General features: G+C 39.7%; 3 protein-coding genes across 4 annotated transcripts; 1 reads left to right on the top strand and 2 right to left on the bottom strand.

The window, feature by feature from the left end:
• Positions 1 to 1,082: 1,082 nt before the first annotated feature.
• Positions 1,083 to 2,773, top strand: lepa (leptin a). Its single transcript, XM_085412058.1, has 2 exons — positions 1,083 to 1,247; positions 1,340 to 2,773. The coding sequence occupies exons 1-2, from the start codon at positions 1,098 to 1,100 to the stop codon at positions 1,673 to 1,675; spliced, it is 486 nt and encodes a 161-aa protein (XP_085268184.1). The 5' UTR covers positions 1,083 to 1,097; the 3' UTR covers positions 1,676 to 2,773.
• rbm28 (RNA binding motif protein 28) lies at positions 2,615 to 15,085 on the bottom strand. The gene is made up of 20 exons (XM_085412057.1): positions 14,748 to 15,085; positions 14,457 to 14,609; positions 14,275 to 14,375; positions 14,115 to 14,190; positions 13,910 to 14,002; positions 13,727 to 13,798; positions 13,545 to 13,638; positions 13,219 to 13,448; positions 13,067 to 13,133; positions 12,842 to 12,951; positions 12,668 to 12,741; positions 12,079 to 12,214; positions 9,743 to 9,807; positions 9,452 to 9,610; positions 9,162 to 9,311; positions 8,902 to 8,976; positions 8,662 to 8,791; positions 8,295 to 8,433; positions 8,000 to 8,117; positions 2,615 to 3,042 (listed from the first exon to the last, which is right to left on the bottom strand). The coding sequence occupies exons 1-20, from the start codon at positions 14,863 to 14,865 to the stop codon at positions 2,908 to 2,910; spliced, it is 2,295 nt and encodes a 764-aa protein (XP_085268183.1). The 5' UTR covers positions 14,866 to 15,085; the 3' UTR covers positions 2,615 to 2,907.
• Positions 15,086 to 16,232: 1,147 nt separating this feature from the next.
• On the bottom strand, positions 16,233 to 22,696 carry LOC146664778 (transmembrane protein 53). 2 transcript variants are annotated; one of them, XM_085412055.1, is made up of 4 exons: positions 22,441 to 22,696; positions 19,973 to 20,269; positions 18,820 to 19,066; positions 16,233 to 18,733 (listed from the first exon to the last, which is right to left on the bottom strand). In XM_085412055.1, the coding sequence occupies exons 2-4, from the start codon at positions 20,207 to 20,209 to the stop codon at positions 18,372 to 18,374; spliced, it is 846 nt and encodes a 281-aa protein (XP_085268181.1). In that variant the 5' UTR covers positions 20,210 to 20,269; positions 22,441 to 22,696; the 3' UTR covers positions 16,233 to 18,371. The 2 variants fall into 2 exon arrangements, with proteins under 2 accessions (XP_085268181.1, XP_085268182.1); XM_085412056.1 differs by having other exon boundaries at positions 19,973 to 22,696.
• Positions 22,697 to 23,447: the final 751 nt, after the last annotated feature.

Below are 23,447 nucleotides of genomic sequence, written 5' to 3'. Positions count from 1 at the left end.
TCTTGCTTATTGGTAAATTCAAAAGTGGAATTTCTCATATGACGCAATGTCATAAAATTACACTGTGTCAGTGCAGGATATGACATATGCAGTGAATCAAGCAGTAAAAAGTTTCTTTGCACCTTGGGCGCTGCGATACCTTAAAGTCTGCATATATGTAAGGATATACACATGTTCGACAAAAAAATGACGAATGTCTCCAAGAGGTAAGAAAGTAATAAAATTACTTCATTATCACTCAAAGCAACTCATAGACTTTTCTCTAAATGATGAATGTGTCATCATCAACTTCTCCCTGTCTGATGCAGTACCACCAGCAGATTTGGGGGCATGATAAGGAGAGGTAACTGAGGGGGCGGATGCGGGGGGAATGGGGGGTCGGAGAGAGAGGTGAGTAAGAGATGAGTCAACAGCTCTGCAATATAAGATGTCCTGATGGAGCCTGACAGTGGCATACTCGCAGACACCAAACCGAGGTAAGGTCAACTCTCTGCTCCTCTTTGCACGGCTCATTCACCTTAATCTCACAGGGGCGAATGTCTTTGTTTCTAAGTCTGTGTCAACTATCAGACTTGTGGTTTCTCCATTCATGAGTGCAGCTTTCTGATTATATTCAATTTAAAATGTGTAGTGAAGGATGTCAGCGACAAAAGTTTTTATAGAGAAATTCTTGCTTATTAGTTACATGTGTTTTAACTGAAGTTAAAGTTTGAAGTTGTGTAAAGGAAACTTGTACTTTCTTTTACTGTTCTCAGGGAATTTTGGTAACATTTTGGAAAACTGGAGAGACTAATTGTGGGAGCCAAAATCAGTGATCTTTGTACCTGTTATACAGACAGAAATTCACAGGTGTCTCTATCACAAATATTTGCACCAAAGTGGCTGAGTAAATTACTGGCAGGAAGCATGTGTACAAACATCTGTAATGTGATTAGATATAGATAGGAACTCATCCAGTTTTGTTTTTAGTGAGATGATATAGTGAAATTGAAAGAAAGAAAAGGATTCTTTATCTCTAATCGTTTAATTTTCCATTCCTCTCCTAGGAACACCATCTTCTTTCTTTGTTCTTTACAACAGTGGAAATACACAACGCTATGGACTACGGTCTGGTGCTCCTGTTTTCTCTGTTTCAAGCTTTAAGCATGGGCACAGCAGCTCCTTTGCCAGTGGAAGTAGTGACAATGAAATCAAAAGTGAAGTGGATGGCTGAACAGCTGCTGGTTAGGCTGGACAAAGACATACAGGTAGCTATAGTTCTGTGTACAAAGACAGAATTTTTAGTGTTTGAAAGAGTCGATGTGGTATTAACCCTAATGCGTTCGCCTCCCAATTAAAGGTCCCAGTTAACTGGACTCTCAACCCACCTACTGATGATTTGGATGGAACTTCCTCCATAGTGACGGTCTTGAATGGTTACAACAGCCTGATCTCGGACACCTTTAACGGGGTCTCCCAGATCAAGTACGACATCTCTTCACTGACAGGCTACATTGATCCGTGGAGGCAGAGGCACTGCAGCCAACAGCAACCAAAGCCTGAAGTACCAGGGCCACTGCAAGAGCTACAGAGCCACAAAGAATTCATTCACACCGTGGGCATCGAGGCACTCATGAGAGTAAAGGAGTTTCTAAATCGGCTGCTGAAGAACCTGGATCAGCTGGAGACTTGCTGAAGGATGTACATCAGGACCAGTATTTCCAAGCTATCGCCCTGATTGTTGGACAACATTTGTAAAGTCTCCATCAGCGATGCCTGACTTAACATTCTGAGTTGTCCACGTTGAAAACTTGATAATGTTTTGAACTGAAATTATTATTGAACAGGCACTTATTTATATACACTGTGTATTTATTTATATATGGTAATTAGAAGATATGTATTTTGTAAAATAATGGGGTTTTTTACCACAGCAACACAAATGTTTCAGGAGAAATTTTAAATGACACAAAAGTAAATCAGCTGTTTACAAGGTTTGTACTATGACACTGCTGTTGTGTCAACAAAGAGCTCTGAGTGAAGAATGTGTTTCCCATTAAGCCAGTCATCAAGCTGACTCAGCAGTGTAGCATTAAAACTGGAGGATATGTCATCCTTGGAAATTCCTGACAACCATCCTGAAACTTGCCAAGAAAGCCACATGATGTTTGCATGAGAGCTGGAAGAATTGGGGAGGAGAAACTTTACTTCAGTGCAATATCACATCTTCCAAAAATGTCTATTTATATCCACGGATGACACGTTATTTTGCTGTGCAGCTGGCACTATTTTTGTTGCAATAAAATATCAATACATTTTTTAACAAACTGATTTTTGGTGTTGTGTGAAGTTCTCTCACTTTTGTCTAGTGGATTTAAGATGAAATCAGAATAATCAGGATGAAGTGAAAAAGGCACGTACAGCAGGTTAATGTATAATTTCATCGTGGGTGTTCATCTCTTGCTACACTTGTACAGTCAGGGGACATGAGTGGGAAGTGTTTTCCCAGAGCTATCGGCTTATGATTAACTGCTGATAAAAACTAACACGAGAAAAGCGAGCGTAAGGAAAACCATCGTAAGACACTAATAAATCTTTCAACAAGACAAATGTGAGTCGCAACAAAATACAACGCTTTATTTTCTCCTTAAAATCCAGGTACATGTACAAAAATGTATCCTTACATAGGTTTACTTCGCTGGTTAAAAGAGTAAACAAACAGACAGAATGAATGAGGTTCGGCATGTGGGCATCAAGCTGTACAGTTTACTTTCAGTTTGACACAAAACCAACTTCTAGGAAAATCTGTTGTACTCTCAAACCTCACACAGAATGCCAAATATAGAGTTCCTGTTTTTCGGAACTTAACCTGACATACACACACACACAGACACACACACATTCTCACATGTACACAAAAACGCACAGTTAACTATCGAACCATTTACTTCTTTTGATGCTGGCGCCACTGTTGCCCATCAGTTTCTTCTTGTACTGCTCCACCAGGCTCTCAAAGCGGTCTCCGTGCTTTTGCTTGAAATGCTTCTTATCCGTTTTAACCTTCTGAAAAGACACAAAACAACATGTCATGTGGTGTTACAGGACAATAAAACAAGCAGCTTATTATTTTATAAACAACAAAAAAAAAAACAGTTTAGGAGTACTGCTGACAGACCGCATGAGTAATGTAACTGCAGTGTACTAACTAACAGTTAGTAACACTTATATAGTGTGACTACTCCAAGTCAGGGATATCAAACATAACACGGGGCCGTAATCAGCCAAGCAAAGACTCCAATCTGCCCCACTAGACGTCTTTAGAAAATGTGAAGGAGGACATAAATTTTTGGATCTTTAACTGTATTATTATCCTACTGATTAAGACCTCCACCACAGCCATTCATATACACCAAAGAAAATTTGTTTGTTTTTTTCAATTATGTTCAACAGAAATTTATTTTACACATACACTGTACAAATGAACAGAATCTTGCTGCTTTATAATCACAGAAAACTGGGTATTCAGCTGTCAGGACCTTTTCTGTAATTTTCCAAAATAATATTATATAAAAATAAATATAAAAATACTGCAATGCAAGCTGTTATCAGAGACTGTACTGACAAAAATGAATACATGAAACAGTAAGCTTCTATCAACATTAACCAACACAAAGACGAAGGTAGAGGAAAAGTTTGATTTCTTGCAAATACCGATCGTTAACACTTTGTCACTTACATCATTTTAAATTTTGATGTTTTAATCTTTCTTTTAACTGACAGTGATATTAGCTCCCTGACATTCATGTGTTTGCACAATTTGCAGTAATGCAGAGAGAGAGAGAGACAGAATATCAACCAAAAATCCACCAAAAAAAGACTATGAATCAAGTGAATCAAGTATTAGATCTCCAAGCAAAACATGAATAAGTACTTGGTAGAGAAATCCTTGTTCGTAATGAAAGCCATAAGACATTTCTTGTTGGTCTCTAAGTTTCTACACATTTTTGGAGGCATCTTAGCCCACACCTCTTTACAGAAACTCTCTAAACCCTTCAGATTTCCTGGCTGCCGCTTTTCAAATCGAAACTTAAAATTCCCTCCACACATTTTCTATTAGACTGACATCTGGCCACAGCACTCACTCCCAAGACTTCTCTGAATCATTTTATATCACTGAAAAACGTAAGACGGACCAGTACATGAGCAAGGGGATGTTGAGCAAGGGGATGTTGTGTGCACTGCAAGATTTCTAGACATTATGTGCGTTACCAGTTGCTTTGTACACATAGTTGAGATGAGGAGAATTTAATTGACTGACTCATTGTAATCTGGCTGAGTTAATGCGAGTTGCACACAATGACATGCAAATCAATTTATAACATTTATGTAGTGCATTTCAGGTTTATTGCAATTTTTGTGCAATATCTCTAAAATTAGAAACATCCTGTCTCAGAGTGAAATGAAAAACGTGGCAGGACTACTGTAATTCCTTATCAGAATGTCCTAAAAATGTCCCAGATATGCCTTCAGTCGATCAATGCTGCATTTGGACAGGAACAAGAAAAAGAGAGCATACAGTGGGGCAAAAAAGTATTTAGTCAGCCACCGATTGTGCAAGTTCCCCCACTTAAAATGATGACAGAGGTCAGTAATTTGCACCAGAGGTACACTTCAACTGTGAGAGACAGAATGTGAAAGAAAAAAATCCATGAATTCACATGGTAGGATTTGTAAAGAATTTATTCATAAATTAGGGTGGAAAATAAGTATTTGGTCACCTCAAACAAGGAAAATCTCTGGCTCTCACAGACCTGTAACGTCTTCTGTAAGAAGCTTTTCTGTCCCCCACTCGTTACCTGTATGAATGGCACCTGTTTGAACTCATCATCTGTATAAAAGACACCTGTCCACAGCCTCAAACAGTCAGACTCCAAACTCCGCCATGGCCAAGACCAAAGAGCTTTCGAAGGACACCAGGAAAAGTATTGTAGACGTGCACCAGACTGGGAAGAGTGAATCTACAATAGGCAAGCAGCTTGGTGTGAAAAAAATCAACTGTGGGAGCAATCATCAGAAAATGGAAGACATACAAGACCACTGATAATCTCCCTCGATCTGGGGCTCCACGCAAGATCTCATCCCGTGGGGTCAAAATGATCATGAGAACGGTGAGCAAAGATCCCAGAACCACACGGGGGGACCTGGTGAATGACCTGCAGAGAGCTGGGACCAAAGTAACAAAGGTCACCATCAGTAACACACTACAACGGCAGGAAATCAAATCCCGCAGTGCCAGACGTGTTCCTCTGCTGAAGCCAGTGCATGTCCAGGCCCGTCTGAAGTTTGCCAGAGAGCACATGGATGATACAGCAGAGGATTGGGAGAATGTCATGTGGTCAGATGAAACCAAAGTAGAACTTTTTGGTATAAAGTCAACTCGTCGTGTTTGGAGGAAGAAGAATACTGAGTTGCATCCCAAGAACACCATACCTACTGTGAAGCATGGGGGTGGAAACATCATGCTATGGGGCTGTTTTTCTGCCAAGGGGACAGGACGACTGATCCGTGTTAAGGACAGAATGAATGGGGCCATGTATCGTGAGAGTTTGAGCCAAAACCTCCTTCCATCAGTGAGAACTTTGAAGATGAAACGAGGCTGGGTCTTCCAACATGACAATGATCCAAAACACACCGCCCGGGCAACAAAGGAGTGGCTCTGTAAGAAGCATTTGAAAGTCCTGGAGTGGCCTAGCCAGTCTCCAGACCTCAACCCCATAGAAAATCTGTGGCGGGAGTTGAAAGTCCGTGTTGCTCGGCGACAGCCCCAAAACATCACTGCTCTCGAGAAGATCTGCATGGAGGAATGGGCCAAAATACCAGCTACTGTGTGTGCAAACCTGGTAAAGACCTATAGTAAACGTTTGACCTCTGTTATTGCCAACAAAGGTTATGTTACAAAGTATTGAGTTGTATTTTTGTTATTGACCAAATACTTATTTTCCACCCTGATTTACGAATAAATTCTTTACAAATCCTACCATGTGGATTCATGGATTTTTTTTTCACATTCTGTCTCTCACAGTTGAAGTGTACCTCTGGTGCAAATTACTGACCTCTGTCATCATTTTAAGTGGGGGAACTTGCACAATCGGTGGCTGACTAAATACTTTTTTGCCCCACTGTACTTCTCCCATACTGGCTTCTCTTCATTGGCTCTCTGTTAAATTCACTGAATCAATCACATTTAAAGTCCTTCTTCTCACATACAAGGTCTTGAATAATAAGGACCTTATAGTGCTGCACCATCTCAATAGGCACTTTGCTTACTGGAGGTTCCAAGAGTATTTCAAAGTAAAATGGAAAGCAGCTCCCAGTTTGGATTCAGGAGACAGACGCGCTCTCTACTCTTAAATTAGGCTTAAAACTTTCCTTTTTGATAAAGCATATAGTTAGGGCAGAATCAGGTGACCCTGAATCCTCCCTTACAGTCCAACCAGCCAAGGCTGTTGGGGTGCTTCCCATAATGCACTGAGCATTGCAACTTCATACACCTCTTTCCACTCTCCATTAGCCCTTTTCCACTAGTACCTACTCCATTCTGTTCAACTCAGTTTTTATGGTAGCAGTACCTGGTGCCAGGTACTTTTTTGGTACCCGCTCGCTTGTGTTCAAAGCTGAGTCCATCTGAAAATCTGACCTCAACAGACCACATGCCACCGATTGGCCAGTCAATGGCATCATTTGATGATAGTGGTGCAACGGATCAAAAATCTCACGGTTCGGATCACGGTTTTACGTCACGGATCGGATCAATTTTCAGATCAGCAAAAAAAGAAAAAAGACAAAAATTTAACATTTGCTTATTTACTCACTGAAGTATTTTTTGCCTATTAAAAACATTCAACTCAAGACTCATTCCACGCAATTATTAAAAAAAAATTATGGTTCACTATATGGCAGTATAGGGCTTTGTATCTACCACTCAATTCAATTCAATTTTATTTATAAAGCGCCAAATCACAAAAACAATTGCCTCAAGGCGCTTTATATTGTAAGGTAGACCCTACAATAATACATACCGCTCATTATCTCGCACTCCGCTGTGATATAATGAGCTGTCACGTAGCTTTCCGTTGCCCTGGAGATCCATCCATTTGTAGTAGTTAGGGCAACAGAAGATGCCTGGGACAGTTCAGCCATAACTTTGGCTTGGAACGATCTTGCCACTAAAGTGGATATCATAGCGTGGCTCAAGCACATTCATCACCCCTTGTTTTGCACAAAGGAATACGGCCTCCAGTCTGCAGCTAAACACCCCAATAGCTTTTGTAATAGCTTTAGCTTGGACCGCTAGCGCTGGCCATAACTATCTCTTGACAGACCCACCACGCGCACCATACACATACTCACGCACACAGAACCTTGGAGTGGGATCGGTTCGAATTACGGATCAACTGTGATCCGTTGCACCACTACTTGATGACTAATTAGAGCGACTCCTTCACAAACATCAAAACTGTAATTTTTCAAACCCAGCAACAAGAGAAAGACCTACACAAAACCAACACCATTAGCCCGAGTCTGACAAAAGGGCATAGACGGAGCAGCAAGTATATCATCCCCTCGACAACATTCCTTTGTTGTGTTGTTTGTGTCGTATACACGTGACGTCATGTGGCTTTCGGACACATTGCTATAATGTCCCCACTGTCCTTAAACTGTAGAATTTCTTTTTTTTGTTTACAAATTTTCACTCGCATCAGCTCTACTAAATACACTGCAAGAAACACATTTTGAGTTAAGCGTCTTCTCTACCTTCAAATTTCTTCAGGTTTAAGAACTTTTTAAGTGTAAAAAGTGCAGTAAAATGGCCTAAATACCTACGGCTTTGGTGTTTTAAAATTAAGAATGACTACTTTAAGTATTCTGCCATCAATCCGTAGGTGCTATTTACTCTACAATGTTTTGTGACTATTACTCAAGATTACAAATAAACAAATGTAACACCAAATTTGCAAACCTGGTTTCTGGGCTGTGTGGGCTTCTCAATCTGTCGCTTCGGTCGCTCCTTCCTGGTTGATCCAGGCTTGGCTTTCTTAGGCGGGGGGGCTTTCTGCTGCTTTCTCTTGTCACGCGATCTGCAAAGGATGAAAGTTCCCATTGTGGAGTGACGGTCAGTATGTCCTTCTAGTTTTTAATTTGTGAAATTGGGCACATACACCTAAAATATTTGTGTTATAGCCTTTGTTTTCAGAAGTACAAAGTGACCGGTGAGGAAAAGACAGGCAACTACTTAAAGTAGTAAAAAACAACACCTGATCTTTGGTCCCTGATGGGAAGGCAAAGGCAGCACTTTCTTTCGTTTCTTCCCATTCTGCAAATCTACGTGTTCAACCTCAGGTGTGGTCTGGAAGCCTGAAAAGTGTTGGTCTTGTTTCTGGCCTTCAGGGACACCTGATAAATATAGAAAAATGCACAGATGGAGTATTTAAAGAAGAAAAAAATAAAAAGTAAACTTGACAGTATTAAAAGTATTAAATATAAGAAAGCACATTTATGTATCAGAGCAGCTGTTTTCAATCACGCACCAAAAGCTGTGATACTCGTGACACGCCCCTCTAATAAACCGTCATATCCAGTGATCAAATATACTAAATGATAACAAAAATAATCTTTTCTTACTTTTTTCCTCTGCCATTTTCTTCAGTGAGGATTGTGCTTTATTCCCACCTTTCCCTGGTCCTTTTCCATCTCCGGCTGTTTGGGACTTGGGTTTCACTCCTCCTTTGTTAGCCTGATATTTTAAAAACTCCTGCAAAAATAAACACACGCTTACTTCCTATTAAAAAGCTCTCTTCTTGTTTTTAGAATTTCCAAAGATACTTTAAGCTGCAACTAACACGCAGATCAGTACAAACGTACCTTGCTTTTCTGTTGCCGCATTTCTTTTATTTTGAGTTTTCTTAAATCCTCCAGGGAGAACTCAACAATGGGTCTCTGCAAAATGACACAAAAAACACTTATGCCTGACTAATCTGAGACTGCTTGTGGGCCAGGAAAAGAAATATGAAAACAGAATTTGGTGCATAAAATGAAAAAATTAACCACAATGCAAAGAGGAAAATAGGCTAAAATAGTGCCGCTTCTCAAACCCTCTGCCACTGATTTTGGCACTTCTGTACCTTTTGTGAGCCAAAGATGTAAGGGTTGTTGTTAAGGTAGCGAAGCGTGGCGAGAGCATGTTCGTGATCCTGGAACTGAACAAAGCCATAGCCTAACGATTGTCCCATCACTTGACCCTTCTCGGGCTTCTTGTCATAGATGACCCGGCACTAAAAAGAGAAACAGTTGGTTTCACACACGCATGAGAAAAGAAATTACCACAACACCCCCTGCTGGGCACAAAATTTTTTTTCCTTACAAAACTGTGACAAAATAACAATCTACGTCAAGCCCAATGGTGTAGTCTCACCTCTGTGATGCGAACTCCCTTTACTCCTTTCACAGCTTGAAGGCAGAGTGATTTGAGTTTTTTGCTGTCCACTGACTTCGGCAGGTTGTGCACACACAGGCGAGTCTTTGACACAAACACGTTTATGTCCCGAAGCTTGGTCCTCTTTATTTCTTCAAACTAAGAAACAAAAAAAGGCAACAGCAAATAATGACTCAAAATGGAAGCAATTAGAAAGAGCAAGTGAAAGATTCATTATTATACAACAGAAATCATCCTGCGAGTGGAACTGTTTATCAAAAATGTACTTACTCTGGTTCTTTTGACCATGTCTGTCTCAGGTACACCCTCAGCAGCTTTGGTTCCTGGACGAATCACTGAAAGTTGAGGTGAAAGACAATAACATTCAAAAGCAATTTAGCTACATGGAGCCAGTGCAAATTCCTTTCATGCCCTCTAAAGCCTCCTTTGGGCTGTCCCACAGGAAAGATAACAAGCTGAAGAAAACACTGTGATGATGTCTTTCGCTGTAGCTTCAAAACAATAGTTCGACAACACAGTTCATCAATCAAGAATATCCATCTATCCATTCTCTTTTTGCTTATCCAGCAGTTCGACCCACAACAACACTCTCATCATCAAGTTTGCTGATGACACCACGGTAGTCGGACTCATCTCGAAGGGAGACGAGGCAGAGTACAGAGAGGAAGTCCTGAAGCTGGCAGCATGGTGTTCAGAAAACAACCTGGCACTGAACACTAAGAAAACCAAAGAGCTCATTGTTGACTTCAGGAGACACAGCACCGACTTGGCCCTCCTCTACATCAATGGGGAGTGTGTGGAGAGGGTCCACACTTTCCGGTTCCTTGGTGTCCTCATCTCTGCTGACATCTCCTGGACAGGAAACATCTCAGCAGTCATCAAGAAGGCCCAACAGCGGCTGCACTTCCTGAGAGTCCTCAGGAAGTACAAGCTGAACTCCAACCTGCTGCTGACCTTCTACCGCTCGTCCATTGAGAGCCTGCTAACCTACTGCATCACAGTATGGTACGGCAGCTGCACCAAAGCAGATAGAGTGAGGCTTCAGGGTGTGGTCAAGACAGCACAAAAGATCATCGGCTGCCCTCTCCCCTCCCTGATGGACATTTATTCCTCCCGCTGCCTCACCAGAGCAGCAAACATTATCAAGGACAGCTCCCACCCTGGCTTCAACATGTTCAGCCTGCTTCCCTCAGGGAAGCGCTACAGGTGCATCAACACAAAAACCCACAGACTCAAAAACAGTTTCTTCCCCAAAGCGATAACCACCCTGAACTCACACATGCACAGATAACACAGCCCCCCACTTCCCACTTCCTCTATGGACCACCACTGTGCAATACCAATTCTATGTGCAACAACTCAACTGTATATACATAACACTATTTATTACATATTACTTACGGCTTGTATATTGTACATTATATATATATATATATATGTTTTTCCCTATGTTAATACTGTCCATATGTACATAGCGCTGCAGAACTGTACACCCCCCCCAGCATGTTTACACTGAGTAGAAGATGCTCTGTATCTCACTGTACAACTGTATAGTGACAATAAAGGCATTCTATTCTCTATTCTATTCTATTCCAGGGGTGGGGCCTCCCAGCTACCATAAGGCGAGAGGCGGGGTGCATGGTACAGGTCGCCAGACCTCTTGTTTTTTTGTAACTTTGTGTGCTGCACCACAATTGTCGCAGCTGGGTTGAAGACATAACTGTACAATTGTGCCAATTTTTACCTCCACTTTAATGATCCTGCACACAAGCTCAGAGACATACTGACACACAGAGGGAGATGCTGCAACTGTTTGAAAACTTCAGAGTTTGTACCTGCACATGTGATGTGACAATAAAAAGTGATTTGATTTGAGTTTGTGGAAAGAACCCTTGATTTCCTGTTTTGACTTATAACTGAGTGGCAACACCCATCGTTTAGGAGAACACTGCAGCAGCTTCTTGCACCTTAACTGCAGGTATAAATGACTGCATCTAGGTGATGACACCGCGGCAGTAAGTAAAGCGACCACTGCGAAGGGTTTATGGGCACTTTGACACAGCAAGACAGAAGCATTCACACTCAATGACCAGTTAACCTCACCACCATTCAGTGCGTGTCTTTGGCCCCGGCCAGGCGCTGATTTTGAATCCAGGTCCGTCTTGCTGTGAGACAACAGTGCTAACCACCGTGCTGCACTAGGCACCAAAAACAACCTGGACCAAAATTCAAACCTGCTGCTAAAACCTACACTTCAGGTGCATCAGAAATGTGGTTTCAGTGATTTGAATGAGGCATGGTTGTTAGAGCCAGATGGGCTAGTCTGTATGTTTCACAAACTGCTGCTCTAGCACCTTTGGGATGTGGTGGAACAGGAGATTCCCATCATGGATGTGAAACTGACAAATCTGCATAACGGCGTGATGCTATCATGTCAATATGAAACAAAATTTCTGAGAAATGTTTCCAGCACTTTGTTGAATCTGTGCTATGAAGAATTAAAGCAGTTCCAAAGGCAAAAGGAGGTCCAACCTGGTACTAGCAAAGTCTAACTAATGAAGTGGCCACATAGCATATAGCTGCACATAAGATAAATGATTACTCACATCCCTCTCTGGCCAGGTACAGGTTCCTCGTGCCCGTTTCGACCTTCTTTTTATCGACCTTCAGCTTCACGGCATCTTCTCTGCTCACTGCTGCAACAATCATCAGCTTTCTGCCATGTATACGGATACCACCATCCTGCATCAAACATACAAATGTTTGCAAGGCTTGTCTACAACAAGGGTTATTACACAAAAGAGACTCGAGTGACGCTATAAAAGGGTGAATACACAAGAAATTTGTAATAACAGTGTTCAAACATCAATTGGACAAGTGACAGATTAGTAAAAATATTTTGCTTCAAACTAATAACCTTTAAATTACCCTCCATGTAGCTTGACAAAAAATTATTAGAAAAATTATTTATTAGTAGTTACTATCAGTTAATATGTTGAATAAAAATACATAGATATACATTGGCCACTCAGAGCTATCAATGTGTTGTGCCAATTCTGCCCATGCTGTTTCCACATTCCAATTTAAAAACATCAACATTAAAAGGCCAAATTCCCAAGAAGTGGCTCCATCTAAACAGCGTGTGATTGCACAATAAGTCAAACATCATGTACATTACACTTGATTATATATTACCTCTGCCTCCTCCTGTGATGCAGCTATGCATTTATCTGCAGCCTCTTTAGTCTTAAACTGAGCAAAGGCACAACCTGCCAACAATAACACAGAAGAGTAAGTGAACTGGTTCTCTCCAAACAGCTAATAGACACAAGTGTTTCACTTAAGGACTTTCAAGGACTGTCAACTGACCTTTTGAATGTTCTGTATCTGGGTGGAGAACAAGCTTTATGTAGTTAAGTTCTCCAAACTGAAGGAGAACTTCCTCTAAGTCTTCTTCCTCCGTGTCAAATGACAGGTTCCTAAATTGGTTTAAATGTAGGTGTTTAAAAAAACAAAAGAAACGGGTCTCAGTAAAATAAACTGAAAAATAAACCAAACCTGGCTCAGGACTGAGTAGGAGGAAAAATCACTGACCTGATGAAAACCGTTCTGCCCTCTTTCACATCTGAAGGAAGCTGTTTTTTCGAGGTCTTTTTCTCAGCTACGGATAAAAGCCAAATACAGAATGTATGAAAACAACTTCAAAGGAAAGGAAATATTAAATATGTTATTTATACTATCCATACCTAATTTATCTTCTTCATCCTCTTCATCCATACTGCCATCATCATGATCTGAATCAAGGCTTTCTCCATCCTCATCAACATCATCACCCTCCTCTTCCCCATCATCATCATCCTCTTCCTCCTCATCTTTTTCATCATCAGAATCACTCACTTCACTGCTTTGTTCACTCCCATCTTCATCACCTGATTCGAATTCCTCTGTATGCTTCACAGCTGATTCTGAACTGACACTGTGGACAGATGTGGAGCAAAAATAACCAGTGTAGTCAATCACCTTTTAACACTCATGGCATATAAACAGAGGAATGCATGTTTGAGGTTCATACTTTTTCTTCTCAGGTGGAGCTTTCTTCTTTTCTTCATCCTCATCATCCATGTCACTGTCAGTGTTAGCATTTGCTTCTTCTGGATTTGTACTGGCTATGAAGAAAAAAAAATTGTGTTAATGACAACAAGCTTTATATCTTCTGGAACTAGAGCACACAAAGTATTTTTGTCATTTAACTACCTGAATTTGAGGACTGCTGTGTAGTAACAAACTTGTCCTTTGGTACAGCCCAGTCAATTGCTACAGGTCGGCCTGGAGATTAAATGCCAACATTTAAAAAAAAAAAGAAATGTCAAAGTAACAATGTAACAAGTCATAATGAGCTTTTTTTAAGCACACAACTCAACGGTCTCACTCATTTACCTTTTATCTCCTTCAAGTTCATAGCATTAAGTGCTTTTGATGCCTCTGGCACTTTTTTAAACAGGACAAATGCAAATCCACGCATCTTTCCATCTATGAAAAAGCATAAAAATCAACCTCATAACGAATCAATCCACTCCAAAGTCTGGCAATACTTCAACATGCTCACTTATGTATACATCTGCTAAGAAACATATGTATTTACCAGGTTTGAGGGGGATTTTGACCTCAATAACCGTCCCAAACTTTGCAAATACTTCTTTCAAATGATCCTCTGTGCACTGTAACACATGGTGTGTGTTAGCAAAGGTTTCTGTCAGTGTGCTCTGAGCTGTTACATTTAGTAATCATGAAACATACTGTACCTTAAAGCTGAGATTCCTTATAATAAGTCTTGCTTTCAGTAGCTTTTTCTTGGAGCCTTTCTGCTGATTCTCCTTTGGAGCAGTGACTGCCTCTGTAGGTGCTAAATGACATAAGTGCAAGGTTACCATGGAGACACAGGACTCTCCTAATTGCCCGTTTTGGAACATGTCTTCATACGAACCTTTCTTGTTTTTGTCTTTGTCTTTGATTTTACTCTTGGCGACTGTCAGGGACAGCTTCTGCCCGTCGTATTCTTTAATTTCTTTTAAGGCTCGTTGTGCATCTTCCTCCATGGAATATGTGACAAAACCAAACCCTCGACATTTTTCTGTCTCTGGTTGAAAAATAAATAGACACCACCAATATCTGTTATGTACATAAATATGTTTATGTTTGCAATTTTAATTTAATTCTACTTTCGTACGACTTTTTCCATTATTATTGTATGGTTCTTTCGAATACACGACAGTACCTTTATCTCTGACCACGAAGCATTTCTTTACCGGACCAATTTCTGAGAATATTTCTTCGAGTCGCTCATTAGAAGCTGAATCTGGTAGAGAACCAACAAATACGGTGTGCGCCGCCATGGCTAACTGCTAACTTTACGGCGTGTGCACCAACTCAAAAAGTGAAATGCAGTTTAATACAAATCCACTACAGGAAGCTAATGTCTAAGTTCTCGATAACACGTTTATCAGAGGCATGAATACACGCCACAGAACTGTTTAACTTGGACGTCGTTAGCCACGGGACTAAGTCGCATGTTTACATGTGGAAGCAGCCATCTTTGAAAAAGAACAGAAGGGCATTCGTCACGTGCGCCACCTATCGTCCAGGAGGTTTCAATGTAGGAATAATATCTAAATTTAAATAAGCTGATATAAAAGTAAAATTCAGCTTCTTTTTGTGAAGTACCATTTCTGTCTGATGTTTGTTTCCACCATTACTGAGTTTCCTGCATATGCTTACTATTTACTTTAACTTCCCACAATAGCTGTTTTATTGAGGTGGTGCTTCCTGCAGAAAGCCTAAAGGGAGCATATGAGGATTGCGGTTACCAACCATGACAGCACAAATCCAAAACAACTGATATGTTGTTGATTTTCTTTATTTCCTTACCACAAGAGGCCCTTGTGGTTAACAGATATAATTTACCAATAATTTACCTATATCCTTCTGTAAATTTCAGTACTGTTTTGTTTTTATGTCATACTTATATTACACTGGATTAATCATTTCTAGGGTCTTGTGCTGATAGTAAAGCATAACTGTAATGATAATACTGGGAGTGAGCTACATGGCTTCTGCCACCAGGTGGTGTCTTCAGTAGCTCAAATCACTTTCTAGGTGCAGTACAAACTAAAAATTTACAGTAAAGAAAACAGTGTGTGGTTTTAAGGCATTGGGCCACTTCAGTTCTCAAAACCCGTAACTCTACTAAAAGGATTGAATACCATTCTTCCAAAAGATATTCCCTTCTTTAGTGTTACAGTTTTAAAATCACATTGGGCTATGACATTGTTGGAGAAGTACAGTACCTACCCTACAGAAATCGACTGCATCAAACCATATCTGGAAAAACATCACAATGACTGGATGTACTAATTGCATTGGTCAAAGGTTCATTTCTTTACCTGCTTATCACCTGTCTCAATAGTAGAATAGGTTGAAGTCTAAATGTGCTAATCAGTTCTGAGGTTAGGTGGTTAAATGTCAAGCATAATTACCTCCTAATATAAATACATACTTTTCATTTACCCCCAGTTAGTTAGAAACTATGTTGTACACATAGTTATAAAGAACAATTTTTGTAGGCAAGAGTACAGTGCTTTACAACAAGAATAATATTGCATTTCACCACATTGGTGCTTTAACTCCTAACCCTTCGTAATCAACTTGGACAAAAAAGGAAAAGTTAAAAAATACTTGCACAGGTTCAAGTTAAGATAAACAAATCTTTATTGCACAGAGTTAGAAGTATAACATGTTATGCTTAAACATCTTCAACTTACAAGTCATTCACATGAAAAGTGTTAACAGAAATGACTGAATAAGATTTCTTTTCCCAATTTTAGTAGGTCACATCCTTCAAGAATATTGAGAATACAAACACCTTAGAGTAGTTTAACACACACACATAGACACTGACCTAAATTAATCAAATATATACTTTCATGAAAATGTGTTGTTGTGATCACCTTAGTTCTTGCTAGACTTGGTGGTAGTAACAAGTGAGGTGCTTTTTAAGGCACTTTCAAGGCTTTGTGTAAAAATGTGTAAAAAGCAAAACTTCAGCAGCAGCAGTGTCAAGTAGTATTGCATTTTCTTCTGAGTGCACACAGCATGCTGTACTCATCAGCAGGAAATTGAAAATCGGACCAGCAGTTTAACCCTGAAGCTCATTCACATGAATCAACTGTTTTTTTAAAGCAAGGAACAAGTTTCTTTACTTGTAAATTACTGCAGGAAAAGTAAATGTCCAGTTTTAATTTAAAGTTAAATTAAGTTTCATCTAAAACTATGCTGATTTCCCCTCTTTTGTTTGTTCTGTGTGTTCAGCGCTGTCCACCAAATTAACTACTAAAATATTTTGTGTAACAATGATTAATCTCTTTATCACTCTAATGATTAGCCTTTTGTCTTTAACATGAGAAAATTTCCACCACCCTCTCTCCAGTAGCTCAAAATCTGAAAGATATGCAACAAGTGATTGTATTTAAGCTGAACTCGTTAATGCAAGCACCAAAACACATGACTCCAAACATTAGACAGTAAAACCTCAAGCACACATCTTGACCTGTCGTGTTTCATAAATGGAAGCACTTGGAGCTTGCATGCTTGTGGTCATCGATGTTCACATCATTCTTTGGACTGTTTACATTTTGTCTCAAATATTTTTTAAAAAAAGAAGCAAAAAGCAAAGTTCACATTTGATTTGGAAATTGTATTTTTGAGCGGCAAAGAACAGTTAGGAACTTCAATGTATAACCCTCCATTTCCAAAGGCGTTGAGATGTTGTGCAAAATGTAATGATGTAATCATTTTTAAAGATATATAGTTAACTGAAAATGTCTGTAGGCACCAGTACATTAACAGTTCTGACAAACCATTATGTTGTAGTAAAATTATGCTGGTTCCACCATTTCAAATGAGAATATGTCCTGCACTTGTCTTCCCTTCCATGATTTAGTTAAAGATAAGATAAGATAAGATAAGATAAGATAAGATAACCTTTATTAGTCCCACACGTGGGAAATTTGTTTTGTCACAGCAGGAAGTGGACAGTGCAAAAGTTATGACGCAAAAATTAGAATACAATAAGAATAAATACAGTACACAGCTGTACAGAATAGAATAAAATAATATACTATATACAGTAGAATAAAATAGAATAAAAATATACAATAAGATAAAAATAGAATACGAATGCTATATACAACTGAGTAAAAATACAACGAAGTTAGTAGACAGTTGCTTGCCTAAAAGAAAAATGTCAGACTTTATATTTGTTTGTTAACTTTTAAGGGGCGACCGTGGCTCAGGGGGGTTGGGAAGCGTATCTGTAACCGGTAGGTCACCGGTTTGATCCCCAGCTCTCTCTGTCCTGGTCGTTGTGTCCTTGGGCAAGACACTTTACTCTACCGTCTACTGGTGTTGGCCAGAGGGGCTGATGCCACGATATGGCAGCCTTGCTTCTGTCAGTCTGCCCCAGGGCAGCTGTGGCTACAACTGTAGCTGCCTCCACCAGTGTGTGAATGTGAGAGTGAATTAATAGTGGAATTGTAAAGCGCTTTGGGTGTCTTGAAAAGCGCTATATAAATCCAATCCATTATTATTATTACTTTGGCGTACATGAACATTGTGATCCAAAGTGCATTTTATTCTTTATATGCTTTGCTTTAGTGTTTATGAAACTGTATGAACTAAACCCTGAGTACACTCGATCTTCATTCTGAATAAAACTGAACTGTTACTGTACTTTCATTACACATGCCAATTAGTGTAAAAATTCAAGATGTACTTTTACAGCTTAAACCATTTGAGGTTAATGCACAGTGAAGTTCCTCTTGCATTACATTGTTGGGATTTTACCTCATAACTTTGCCTTTAACGGGGTAAAACCAAGGGAACTGAGGAATATGCAAAGTGTGGACAGATATTCTTCTGGGTGTTTCTTAAGGTGGCCCGCGTGAATGGAATTGTCCCACTTCTTTTCTGTGACATCCATTCCACGCCTTCGCCAGTAACCGGCCAAGTCCGCCAAATTTCGTGGGTCACACAGTGGATCGTTGTTACAGTAGAACATCAGCACAGGAGCGGTGACGGGCGTATTCCAAAACACATCCAAGCCTATGTCAAAGTAGTCCACGGTGTGGCTTTTAAACTTGTCAAAGTAAAACATGGCTGTTTGCTTTACCAACCACTCACATTTTGGAAATACAGTTTTTCCCAAACCTGAAAAGAAAGAAGGAAAATAATTATCAATTTTGCAAGAAAAGGAAAACAAGAATTAGATAAAGTGTGAGTTAATGGTAACTCACCTATAGCCATGTGCTCAAGGGATCCTGCCACCATGCTATCATAAATCTGTCCTGTGATCCTTTTTGTGAATGCCTGATATTTATTTGTATCCTTCGACACATGCACAAGGAGCTGAGAGAAGGTATATCCACCGATTGAAAATGCATGAACAAGCAAGGGGCGGGACACGAAGCGCTCGCTCTCCAGCAACTCCAGTAATGTCTTTCCATGTTCCAGACCCCAGCGGGGCCAAAGGAACCCTTGCACCTTTAAAAAAAAGGAGAAATTCAATCAGCCTTTCCGAAAATCATTTAAAAACATACACACACACTAAACTTTGAATATAAAACTGAGTGAATTCATTTTTCAAAGTAAGATCAATGCGCGACATTACAGTGCTCCCACAATGTCCTGGTGGGGTCCCCTCTACTGTTGCCTTTTTATGAGTTAGGTTTCCATTGCAATCTTAGTTTAATACAAACTTTCTTCACATTTATCTAATGCAGTTTCATTCTTATAGTGCTACTTCACAGATATAGACCTTAAAACACTTTACAGTTTAAAGAAAAGGAGCCTTTAATTTGACAATCTGAACGGTGATATTATGGCAACAGTTGTGGACGAAGAACTTCCTTTTAACAAGTTTAAACAACTTCCAACAGAGGGTGGGGGGAGTAATCTGATCACAAAAAGGGGGGACAAGGGGAGAGAGTAGGGAAAAGGAAATGATGTACAACAGTTTCATATAAATGCATCGTGAACAGAAAAGTGGGTATTATATCATGGGAAGTCCCCAACAGCTGAGCCTACAGCAGCATGATTTATGGATGATTCGGGGTCATCTGATCCACCCCAACTATAAACTTTTAAGCCTAATCTTCAAAGTACAGGTTGTCTCTCTCAACCTCAACCGCACAGAGGCTCGATAATGTAAGGCTCTGCCTTCTATTGTACTTTTAGTAATTCTGGGAAGCACAAGCTTGCACTCAGAGCACATACTTCTAGAAAGACTATTATTCATTAACTGCCCTGTGATGCATTTTAGCGATAAATACAAGAATAAAACACACGGTCATACTGTTTTAGCTGACTCAGAAGAGCAGCTATACAGTTAGTGTGAGAAACCGATTAAGTTTAACATATGCTCCAATTTCTAAGTCCCTGAATTCTTACCTCGCTCTCAAATACTAGCACGTCAAATCCTGTGTTGAAGTAGATGTCACAGTACTTAACCAGCGCTTGAGGACGTGAACCCAACCACGGTAACATCAGCAATAGAGGTTTGTGCCGTTCTGAGGTCCGGTTCTGGCATCCAGGGACTGCAAATGTTGCTTCATTCATGAAGAACGTGGCATTCTTACTTATGCGGTGGGCAGTAATGCCTCTGCTAAGAGCTACACTTGCAAACATGTCAGCAATTGTAGGGCTTTCATTTAAGAGAGAGAGGAGTATTCAAAAACGCAAGGCTACCTGGATAAAAGAGAAAGACACATGACACATGCATGAATTTGGAATAATAAAAAACAGAGAACCAGGAAGGTAGACACAGAAACCACAAAATAGGGAAAAACAAAGAAATACAAAGATCAAGAATAACTAAGAATGACAGAAATCAAAGCAATCATTTATAACCAATTCTGGTCCTATGTTTTGCCTATGGAAGTGTCCCTCCAGGGGGGCATGGACCCCTTAATGATCCTCTATCTAATCAAACGAGCCAAGGTGTGTAGGTCACAGTCAGCCAAGGTTTCAGGTGAATTCACTGTGAAACCCAGCCCCAACCTGTGATGTGATTTAGTGAGGTCAAGAAGACAGATGGTTTGAAAGAGGACTGAAAGAAGCCCTGTCCACTGTGAACGATCATCTTTGAACAGAGGCGGTGGTTTATGACACCAACTGTCTGCCATCTATAATCCAGTTTTGAGATCCTTGCCCAGACGCCTTAACGCCCACTCACATCCTGGGCCTGTTGACCTCAGGAAATCACATGATAATGTGGGGCTAGTTTTCACAATGAGTTCACCCGAAACCTTGGCTGATTGTGACCAACACCCGTTTTTTACATCTTGGCTCGTGTGATTAGATCATTAGGGGTCAATGTCCCCCTGGGGGAATCTCCCATTGGGCTTAAGTCTGGGACTCTCCACCATTTGACCTTAGAACTGAAGAAGCTTCTCGGATGAGAGTTGAAACGTCTTCAAGCAAAAACATATTTATGTCACAACATATTTTTGCAAAGTATGTCTATAGGAAGGTCACAACCTCTCTGCAAGAGCATATGCACACAGCCACACACCATTAGCTGACAGGTTTTTTTATTTGCCAAAATTGGAGTACTTGGAGTACCTGTACATGTTTAGGCAAAATTTGAAAATATGAATATGTTAACTTTATATCTATATTATATATTATATTACATTTATATTAAATCTATACATATGTCATCAATTTCTTGATATATCACCAATGATGCTTCTATGCTGAAAAAAACAGTATAGGAATTTTATTTTTCTGCATTATATAGAATAAGTATAACTCCATATCAGACTTTAAAGGATCACTTATATTTTATCAACATGTAATAATGTTACTTATAATGTTATAAATCATATTGAACATGTTGGCACAAATTGTACAACTCTCCATAACTTATGAAAGCTGTTTCCCTGTTGTTTAGCTTGATTGTTTCTTTCACTGAATCATGCAAAAGTTGCACACAAGTCAGGGATGTTATCTAGGACTGTTTTAGCCTATAGCAAGACGAAGCAAGGGAAATGGCGGAGACAGGAGTCCTATTTCACAATGTAATGGTAAATGGCCTGCATTTGTATAGCTCTTTTCTAGTCCCTAAGGACCCCAAAGCGCTTCACACTACATTCAGTCATTCACCCATTCACACACACATTCACACACTGGCGATGGCAAGCTACATTGTAGCCACAACTGCCCTGGTGCGCACTGACAGAGGCGAGGCTGCCGGACACTGGCGCCACCGGGCCCTCTGACCACCACCAGTAGGCAAACATGGGGTTAGTAAAATGTACTTTTGTACGATTATTTCTGTAGGAACCACCAAGCTGAGGGGGCATGCCTCTAATCATGCATGCACATACATACTAAATGCAAAACAACTGCCCTACAACAAAATAAAGATTTTGTTACAATTTTCCTATCATTAATTGTAGCTGTTTTATTCCTCATGCATTAACTTGTGGTTAGCGATGGCTACTGATTATTCTGCTCAAAGTCGCAGGAAAACAAACATATACATGGATGCTTGCTTTGTGCTGTTCTTCAGCTGCAAAACAAACTTACTGGCAGCTCATACATTTTACCAGTTTAAGCTATTTCTCCTTGTAATTTTCCTTTTTATTTTTCTCAGAAAAAAGATTTCTCCGCTCACTGCTGCTACAAGAGCCGTTAAATTTGAGCTAAGCAAACAAAGCTAACTGTATAGAGCCCAAATGTCCCCAACCACCACCAAAACCCACCCACTCATTTGGCGTACAATTGTCTAGGTTTTTTTTGTTTGTTTTTTTAAATCCCCTTAAACATATGGGGTTAGCCTTTCTTTCACAGCCAGCTGAAACAAACAACAAACAAACAAATGCAATGCTAATTTAAGACCAAAATGAACTTACCGTCAAAGCATGGAAAGCTTTAGCTAGTTAAACCTAGTAGCTATTTTCTGTGGCAGAGTTACAAAAGTGCATCCAATTATATTGTAGTAATATGTAGTAGGTAAGAATAGGATGTTCCCAAACACCTAGTTTGCAACAAAAGATAAAAAAGAATTAAAAAAAAGGTTAATATTAAGCTATATGGACATCTCCCAAGTGAGTCTGACGTGAGGACGGAATTGATCCCAGTGTGGGTATCTAAGTCCTCCTCTTAACTCCTCCTCCTTCTTCTTCGTGATTTTCTGTAACTGCATATTTTCCGCCACCTACTGTGCAGTCTGAAAATATCTGGACTGTCACCCACTGTAAATCATTCGCCTCTGCCTGTCTGAGCAATGTATTTCCAATATAACAACCCTATAGTAACTGAACTGCAAATTTACAGATTTAATTTGAGTGGTTCTTTTGCGACCTCCTGCGAACTGCGACCTGTTCAAGCATTTATGCAGTATTTTTGGTAAGTCCACCACCAAGTTCCAAGTTTTCCCCTTTTGTGAATAATACCAGGAAAATACTTATCCTGGAACCTGTGGATATCACTGATTAGTGGGCTTCCTGTATTTGGCTGATTTTTATATTTTTATAGCTGCTTCCATTTCGGCTTCTTCTGTCTTCCTTGACATAATCAATGAGCGAGTTTCACTCTAATTAAAAACCAGCCGATATATATATATATATATATATATATATATATATATATATATATATATATATATATATATATATATATATATATATATATATATATATATATATATATATATATATAATTTTTTTTTACTTTTATACACATCAGAATCAGAGAGACTTTATAATTACAAAGGGAACTTATTAATAAATTCCCTTTATGATTCCAGCTTTTCATGAAAAAAAATCTGTGCTTCCCTATGAACTTGAGTGACATCCCGTTCTTAATCCATGGAGTTTAATATGATTTTGGCACACCCTTTTCCCACAAGGTTTAAGAG

The sequence above is a fragment of the Rhamphochromis longiceps genome, linkage group LG7, assembly GCF_057381845.1.
Source record: "Rhamphochromis longiceps isolate RC_006_pf linkage group LG7, R_longiceps_female_GT1.1, whole genome shotgun sequence".
NCBI lineage: Eukaryota > Metazoa > Chordata > Actinopteri > Cichliformes > Cichlidae > Rhamphochromis > Rhamphochromis longiceps.
This window is presented reverse-complemented; position numbering and strand designations above follow the sequence as displayed.